The sequence below is a fragment of the Grampus griseus genome (genome assembly GCF_964374135.1).
Source record: "Grampus griseus genome assembly, chromosome: 16".
Lineage (NCBI taxonomy): Eukaryota > Metazoa > Chordata > Mammalia > Artiodactyla > Delphinidae > Grampus > Grampus griseus.
Genome location: NC_139010.1, coordinates 45,450,199 through 45,459,881, shown reverse-complemented (window position 1 = coordinate 45,459,881; position 9,683 = coordinate 45,450,199). Strand labels below are relative to the sequence as shown.

Sequence of the window (9,683 nt, the reverse complement as noted above, 5' to 3'; positions counted from 1 at the left end):
ACTTTACTATGTTAATTTGATGCAATTGGAAAATACTAGTAGTAGTTATTCAGCCAGTACTTGGAAATACAGATGTAGAAATCGGAAGGGAAATATGTCTAAAAGTACAATTTCCATACTTTCCATACCTCTTCCTTGAGGCAGAGCTTTCATACATTTCTGTCTCCTCAACACCAAGCAAAATATCAGGCACTTAATAGGCACTCAGAAAGGATTTGGCAAATTGAAAACTAGGAAATGTCATATGGCTTAAAGATAGTGAATCCTAGTTACCCACCGAATTCCTAAGCAGTAAAGTAAAATTGATATCATTATTCAAATAGAGGCCAAATATTTTCTAGGGTTGTGGCATTAGAGATTCATGTGTAGGATCAAGGGCTGTAGTCACTGTTCTTGTAGGCCTCAATCATTTCTTGCACGCTGTTGTCCTGTGACTCTCAAATTACTAAAGCAAAGTAACTCGCCAGGAGAACTGGCAAATTAACTCTACTATTCAAGCTCACCAGTTTCAATTCTGTGGCTCATTGTCTGTGTAAAATATGTATATTTTCCTTAGAAGGAGAATTTTTTGTTTGTTTGTTTAAATACAGTCATAAATAGCTTTAAACTGTCTTAATATAGGTATGGCTTTTTTCCAGGGATTGAATTTATTTGACAAGTTCCTTGCACCTTTATTCTTGACAGAGGCAGGATAAAATTCTATCAAATACAGGCACTTTCAAATATATGTATTTAAATGCAATGAAGATGCAGTACCCAAATCCAGCAGCCTTAAAAGATTTACTGTGCCAGGGAGAAAGCCATTACAAGAAATATGTATTGAGCACTTTTTTTTTTTTTTTTTGCGGTACGCAGGCCTCTCACTGTTGTGGCCTCTCCTGTTGCGGAGCACAGGCTCCGGACGCGCAGGCTCAGCGGCCATGGCTCACGGGCCCAGCCGCTCCGCGGCATGTGGGATCTTCCCGGACCGGGGCACGAACCCGCATCCCCTGCATCGGCAGGTGGACTCTCAACCACTGTGCCGCCAGGGAAGCCCTTGAGCACTTTTACACATTGTACGTGGATAGGCTTATGGGCTTGGGCCACAATGTTTAAGAAATATATTACAATCTGCCCTCCCTCCTATAAAGGTCAGGGGAAAATAAACAGGCAAATTCTATATAGAATGATCAAAGCCACCATAGGGACTAGTAGGATGCAAGGAAGGGCTTCCGATCAGTGGTCATACCTTTCCAGAGGAACTGTCTGTCTTAGCATACAAAGCATCAATGAAATATCAGTGTGAATTAGACTGTTGATTAAAAAAAAAAAAAAAAACGAGGAATGATTCAGGAAGAACAGCAAATGCCTGGAGGCTAGAAAGAGCATGGTGAGTTTAAGGCAGTGCAAGTGGTTGAGTATGGCTGGCAGAGAAAAGTATGCAGGGTGACTGATGAGAGCTTAGGGTTAATTATGCCCATTATGTGGAAACAAAAGATGTTAAAGGTCAGCCTGCTAGGCAGTATAAGTAGGTCAATGAACAACAACATGAAAATCAGAGGGACCATGATGCAGTGATATTTGTGGTATCATTGTGACCCTTGCTACTAGTTGTTAATTAAAGAGATTTAGACAGGTACTTCCCTGGTGGTACAGTGGTTAAGAATCCGCCTGCCAATGCAGGGGCCACAGGTTCGAGCCCTGGTCCAGGAAGATCCCACATGCCGCGGAGCAACTAACCCCGTGCGCCACAACTACTGAGTCTGCGCTCTAGAGCCTGCAAGTCACAACTGCTGAGCCCTCAAGCCACAACTACGGAAGCCCGTGTGCCTAGAGCCCATGCTCCGCAACAAAAGAAGCCACCACGATGAGAAGCACGTGCACTGCAACAAAGAGTAGCCCGCACGCAGCAATGAAGACCCTATGCAGCCAAAAATAAATAAATAAAAGAAATAAATTTTTTAAAAAGTGAGATTTAGACAAAAAAATTATGTTTGAGCAACTGAAAGACAGTGAATTATTGATAATTTATCCATTTAATGCTTGTATTAGATGCCCAGACTATAAATATATAAATTATTAATATTTTTAAAAAAATACTGCACTTCTAATAATGAAGATGAATGTTCTGGACTTTGTTAGAGACACTCCATGCATGAACTAATTCATCATCATCTAGAATCTAAAATGTGCTTTCATATTTCTATTGCATAATTATTTTTTGCTGTATAACTATGGTGATTGCATAAACTTTCATCCAAACTGGGACATTTTTGAGGGTGAAAGATGTGTTATAAATAATTACACAAGGACAATAGGCATAAACATGAACTGTCCTGGGCAAACCCAGGACTGGCCATGATTCTTATTCAAAATGTGTGTTTCATTTTAAAGTGTGCTTAAATGATTGCAATTATGTAAAATTTGGAATAGTGTTTTGAAATGGAACACACTTTTCTCTTTTAATTAGATGTGTTTTAATCCTTTAATATTCTAAAGTTGGAGAACTACTCCATTTTGCCTTCCTAGTTTCACCTTCACATTTTTATTTGTCAGTATACTTAGTAAATAACTGGCAGAAATAGATAAAATGAAGATGATAAATTTCTAATTTGTGACACCAGCTGTTAAATGTGCATACAGCTTTTTAAAGCAGAATTCTTCTTCAAAGTCTAAAAGAGGATACTTCATTGTATTTTATTTTTCCTTAGCTTCCAAAACAGAAATTGGGATCAAGTCCAATAAAAAAAATTATGGCCAATGAAAAATGAAGCATTATTAAAATAAGAAAAAGGGAAGAATTTGAAAGACTTACTGCAGAGGAGAACTACCAGATTGTAGCACTTCAATGGATCCTTATACAAAGACACAATACTCAGCTAATATTCAAGCAAGTGGCACATTATTATTCTTACAGATTGATACCTTTGCTTATTATCCCCTTGACTGCACACAAAACACAATAATTTGAATCTAATAATGTCAGTAAAAACTTCCATTAATAATATAAAGTGTTATTAAAACAAAAAAAATTATCTGTGGCTTGTCCCAATTGATTTTTGTTTCTATAACTGATAGACTGAGTTTCACTATACCTGGGTACACCAGGACAACTGACTTTGATAATAAAGAAAAATAACTGATTTCAGATTCCAAGTGGGGCAGTTTGGAAACAGTGCTTTGTCAAGTTTCTTAACTCTCACAGAGTGTAGCACCACAGGGCTCCAGGTAGATCCACAGGAGACGATGGAAACACATTTTGGAGTTTTATATAGTCCAATGATAATTAAAATAAAACCATGCAAGATGAATCTCATGCGTGACTATTTTACATAAATGGTAAAAAGAGCCTTTCTCTGTTGAATGACTCCCAAACCCCTACTGAATGAAATCCAAGGAAATTGCAGTCGAACATAAGGCTCTCTCCAGGGTCTGGCTCTATACCTCATTTCCCTGTTAACTGCTCGTAGCCTGATACATCATGCCTCCAAGCTTTTGCTTCTGTTCTTCCTTATGGTCAAACGTATTTCCTGCTTTCATTCATTAGCCAAAGCCATCCAATACAACACTGAGCTTGGGATACCCAGAAAATTTTCCCTGAGTCCCAGATTAATTTAAATGTTCTTAATCTGTGCTTCGTTAGAGCTTTTACATTGCCTTTCTGTTAGCAGTTGATGTGTTGTATTTGGTTTATCAGCTTACGTGATTCTTTCCCCTTCTAGACTACCCATTCTTCAAGGACAAAGAAACAATCAATAAATACAGAATCTAGTGTGTATAACATAATCGGTGCTAACAAAATATGTCCTAATTTGAGCTAAAATTAAATGTATCGATGTATTACTGTTTGCAGTTGCACTGACAGATAATTAAACCAGAAAACCATTTCTAAGGAAATGCAGCTTGGTGAAGTGAAATAAGTATGGCTTTAGCTTAGATAAACTTAAATTTGAATTTCAATTCTGCTGCTTATTAGTGATGTAACTCTGATTCAATCACTTGCCCTATCTGAACTTTAGTTTTGACATTTGTACCCATAAGCATAGTACTAAGTACTAAGGTTGTGGCTATAAAATATACATAAAACACCCTGTACAATGTACATGCTCAGTAAGCTTCTCTACCTTACTTCCTTTTCTTTTAACACTTCTAAATTAAAAAAAAAATGCCATAGGGCTGCATATCTATATCTATTTGTTGCATGTTTAGATATGAAAAAGTCAGACAATACACACTAGACATACTGTGTGTCCTTGCTTATTTCTGTTCTTTTACTTAAAATGCTTTTCTCCTAGCCCCGATCTCTATTTGGTAAATTCATACTCTTCTTTCACTGCTCAGCTCAAATCTTACCTTCTCAGTAAAGTCTCTAAGAATTAACGGATAGATCATCTGGGTTTCCACAATACCTTTGTAATGATTTTATTACAATATATTATATATTATTAAATCAAATTGTAATGCCAAATGGATTCCCTTAGCTTTGAAAAATTTTGTGGTTGAAGATCATTTTTCAAAATAAATAATGAAACATATACTAAAATAATTTCTGGACAAGCAAGATCTTTTCGTTTTAGTTTTGAAAAAGCAATAACATTTAAAAACATAACACATTATTAAAATAAAAATATATATAAATCCAGGCACTTTTTTTTTTTTTTTTTTGCGGTACGTGGGCCTCTCACTGCTGTGGCCTCTCCCGTTGCGGAGCACAGGCTCCGGACGCGCAGGCTCAGTGCCCATGGCTCACAGGCCCAGCTGCTCCACAGCATGTGGGATCCTCCCGGACCGGGGCACAAACCCGTGTCCCCTGCATCGGCAGGCGGACTCCCAACCACTGCGCCACCAGGGAAGCCCCAGGCACTTTTTAAATACATTCATTGGTTAAGCTTTTGTGGTCAAAAATTAAATCCACTTGGTAAAAAATAAACAAACAAACAAGAAACAAAACCTAAACTAAATGTTAGAAGATGTAATAAATTATAGTATGTAGAATTACATACATTTGACCAAGGCATTTATTACATATAAAAATATCAGTATTTGAATAGCACTGTAACATAAAAAGTTATGTTAAAGAAAAGCAACACAGATAATGTGTTAGAACTGTTGCACTTCACCTTTTTAAAGAAAAATTGGCTAATTGCAGTTCAAATTAATTTTAATTTTTATAGCTTAAAAGTCCCTACAGTAGCCTCTAGAGGATTCGCTGATAAACACAAGAACATTAGAACATTAGCTATATTTATAAACCCAAGAATGTTAAGCAATTAGTTAAATTTACCTTAATAACCAAATCAAACTTCTGGTGAAAGTCTCTATTTACTGGCTCCAGGAGACTAAGTTCTGCAGTCCTTGGATGCATATGAAAAAATCGTGGGTAATCCTCAGGAGTCCCTGAAAGACATTGATATTTCAGCACTTAATTGAGAACAGTAAGTAATATGTGTATTTGCTATATCTATTTCCCTTCATTAACTGAGGAACAAAATCATAATTTTATTAGTAAATTAAGTTTCAAAATTATACAGTCTAGGGAAAGCAGATGCAAATGTGGTATATCATTCATTAGTTTATGAGTAAGAGGGTGAAAATACCTGTTTGGATGATTTTCCAAATATCTTTTATTAAGTGAGTACTTTAATTAATTTGAAACTTCATCACATAAAAGAGATATAAAGTGTATTGAGAACAAATTTTGAATTATAAAATTGTATTTTAGTGGTACATAAATCTTAATTATAATCTGCATCGTCTTTCACCATATCTTGTGACAATGACTAGTAATTTGTCCCAAATTGCTTGGAAATTAAAATAAGAATATTCTGTTCTAGCTGGGCAAGTATTTTTTCTTAAGATAAGTATTCAGCTAAATAAATCAATCATATGAAATAAATAAAATATTTTGAATTACTCAGTGTCTAGAGAGGATATTTCTTAAATGCAGCCATTTTAGTGAGTTGAAATTTCATTGAATTGTATCATTTTCCTTTGTATACTACAACATTCTTTTTTCCAAAGTGAAGATAAAGTGGAAGTCAAATCATATAACTGTGGAATATATGCATTTATCATAACAATAATGATAAGAATAAAATAATACGGCTGTCAATTATTGAATCCTACACTGTACTAAATGCTTTATATAAGTAATCATTGATAACTCTGTAAATCATTCCCATTTTACACAGGAGAACTTAGGAGATTTGCAATATTAAGTAATTTGTCCAAAGTCAAAGAGACAATGTCAGACAGAACTTGCATTCAAATCTAGGTTGACAGACGCCAAAAATATCCAAAAATGCGTTAATTGCTATACTATTTTGCTTCAACTATGAGACAAGAAAGAAAATTTTCCTGGGCATTATGTGAGGGGAGAAAATGTATGCCAGTAAAATAGACTTTAAAATCCAGAAATTAGGGCTTCCCTGGTGGCACAGTGGTTGAGAGTCCGCCTGCCGATGCAGGGGACACGGGTTCGTGCCCCGGTCCGGGAAGATCAGACATGCCGGTGAGCGGTTAGGCCCGTGAGCCATGGCCGCTGAGCCTGTGCGACCGGAGTCTATGCTCCGCAACAGGAGAGGCCACAACAGTGAGAGGCACGCGTACCGCAAAAAAAAAAAAAAAAAAAAATCCAGAAATAGTCAAAATTGCATTTGAAAATTGAGCTTATGATAAAGGAGTCATCTCAAAATAATAACGGAAAATGGATTTTTGAATAGGAGCATTAACCTAATAGGAGAGACAGAAAATGATAAAATTGTGTCTATTCTTCATACAATATACTAGAGTAAACCCCAAATGGATAAGATATTCATGCACAATAAGCAATAAAACAATACAAGAGCTAGTAATAGATGAAAACATGGATGAATTCTATTCTAATGTGAGAGTGGGCATAACTTTCCTACCTATGGCTCAAAACAAAGAATTAATCAGGAAAAAGTGATAAATTTAATGGCATTACAAATTGCATGGCAAAACACAATAAACAAAGTAAAACTGCAGGTGACAAACTAGGGAAATATTTATATTTACGTCAGAGACAAAGGCTCATATCCCTAACATACGTACATTTTCAAATTAGAAAAGTAAAAGATCAGCAATATATTTTTAAAAAAGTTTTGGGATAGAGAATGAACAGACGGTTCACAGAAAGAGAAAGGCAGATGACTCTTGACCGCACACAAAGATATTCACCTTTATACATAAGAAGAAAAACTCAAAACCACACTGAGATTCTATTTCTCTCTTGCTCAGTTAGCAATGGTCCAAGGTGGATGCCAAAATCCATGAACTGAATTTTTGCTAATGATCCCACCATTTTTCTCACTATACTAGTTCAAATCTCCTTATTCCTCTAATACAACTCTGCATATATTTTCCAAATGATTCCTCCTTGTCTGTCATTCTCTCCATGGTTTTCACTTACACAGTGTTTGCTCATTCAGTCTTGTCATTTCATTCTTCTACCACTAAATCTTCTAACATCCCATTTACTTATAATCATTGAAATGAACGTTACTTGAAATAAATGCCACTTTACTCTCCCAGTTAGCTAGATACAATTTTTACTTATTGTTTACTGTGGTGATCCCCAAAGTAGGATTGAGGAAAAAATACCAAACCTCTTGGAACAGGTTAAGCTGGCGGAAGAGGAACAGGTTAAGATGGCGGAAGAGTAAGACAAGGAGATCACCTTCCTCCCCACAGATACACCAGAAATACATCTACACGTGAAACAACTCCTAGAGAACACCTACTGAACGCTGGCAGAAGACCTCAGACCTCCCAAAAGGCAAGAAACCCCCCACGTACCTGGGTAGGGCAAAAGAAAAAAGAATAAACAGAGACAAAAGGATAGGGACGAGACCTGCACCAGTGGGAGGCAGCTGTGAAAGAGGAGTTTTCCACACACTAGGAAGCCCCTTCGCGGGCGGAGACTGCGGGTGGTGGAGGGGAAAAGCTTCGGAGCCGCAGAGGAGAGCACAGCAACAGGGGTGCAGGGGGCAAAGCGGAGAGATTCCCGCACAGAGGATCGGTGCCGACCGGCACTCACCAGCCCGAGAGGCTTGTCTGCTCCCCCGCCACAGCGGGCGGGGCTGTGAGCAGAGGCTCGGGCTTCGGTCAGAGCGCCGGGAGAGGACTGGGGTTGGCAGCGTGAACACTGCCTGCAGGGGGTTAGTGCGCCACGGCTAGCCGGGAGGGAGTCCGGGGAAAAGTCTGGACCTGCCAAAGAGGCAAGAGACTTTTTCTTACCTCTTTGTTTCCTGGTGCGTGAGGAGAGGGGATTAAGAGCGCTGCGTAAAGAAGCTCCAGAGACCGGCGCGAGCCGCGGCTAAAAGCGCGGACCCCAGAGACAGGCATGAGACGCTAAGGCTGCTGCCGCCGCCACCAAGAAGCCTGTGTGCGAGCACAGGTCACTATCCACACCCCGCTTCTGGGGAGCCTGTGCGGCCCGCCACTGCCAGGGTCCCGGGAGCCAGGGTCAACTCCTCCAAGAGAACGCACGGCGCGCCTCAGGCTGGTGCAACGTCACGCCGGCCTCTGCCGCCGCAGGCCCGCCCCGCACTCCGTGCCCCTCCCTCCCCCTCGGCCTGAGTGAGCCAGAGCCACCGAATCAGCGGCTCCTTTAACCCCGCCCTGTGTGAGCAAAGAACAGACGCCTTACAGCGACCTACACGCAGAGGCGGGGCCAAATCCAAAGCTGAGCCCCTGGGAGCTGTGAGGGCAAAGAAGAGAAAGGGAAATCTCTCCCAGCAGCCTCAGAAGCAGCGGATTAAAGCTCCACAATCAACTTGATATACCCTGCATCTGTGGAATACCTGAATAGACAACCAATCATCCCAAATTAAGGAAGTGGACTTTAGGAGCAAGATCTATGATTTTTTTCCCTTTTCCTCTTTTTGTGAATGTATATGTGTATGCTTCTGTGTGAGATCTTCTCTGTATAGTCTTGCTTCCACCATTTGTCCTAGGGTTCTATCTGTCCGTTTTTTTCTCTTAATAATTATATTTTTATTTTAATAACTTTATTATATGTTATCTTACTTTATCTTTTTTCCTTCCTTCCCTCCTTCCTTCCTCCCTCCCTCGCTCCTTTCTTTCTTTCTTTCTTTCTACTTCTACTAATTCTTTCTTTCTACTTTTTCTCCCTTTTATTCTGAGCCGTGTGGATGAAAGGCTCTTGGTGCAGCAGCCAGGAGTCAGTGCTGTGCCTCTGAGGTGGGAGAGCCAACTTCAGGACACTGGTCCACAAGAGACCTCCCAGCTCCACATAATATCAAACGGCAAAAATCTCCCAAAGATCTCCATCTCAACACCAGCACCCAGCTTCACTCAACGACCAGCAAGCTACAATGCTGGACATCCTATGCCAAACAACTAGCAAGACAGGAACACAACCTCACCCATTAGCAGAGAGGCTGCCTACAATCATAATAAGTCCACAGACACCCCAAAACACACCACCAGACGTGGACCTGCCCACCAGAACGACAAGATCCAGCCTCATCCATCACAACACAGGCACTAGTCCCCTCCACCAGGAAGCCTATACAACCCACTGAACCAACCTTAGCCACTGGGGACAGACACCAAAAACAACGGGAACTATGAACCTGCAGTCTGCAAAAAGGAGACCCCAAACACAGTAAGATAAGCAAAATGAGAAGACAGAAAAACACACCGCAGATGAAGGAGCA

The 9,683-nt window shown here is 39.6% G+C and overlaps 1 protein-coding gene across 7 annotated transcripts in view; it reads right to left on the bottom strand.

The window, feature by feature from the left end:
- Positions 1-9,683, bottom strand: part of PCDH15 (protocadherin related 15) — a gene marked incomplete at both ends in the record, with an annotated part of 696,762 nt that overhangs the window by 311,009 nt on the left and 376,070 nt on the right. For all 7 annotated transcript variants that reach the window (XM_082673500.1, XM_082673497.1, XM_082673498.1 and 4 more), the window contains one exon: positions 5,264-5,376. In XM_082673500.1, coding sequence (XP_082529626.1) covers positions 5,264-5,376 — 113 coding nt within the window. The remainder of the gene's footprint in view (positions 1-5,263; positions 5,377-9,683) is intronic.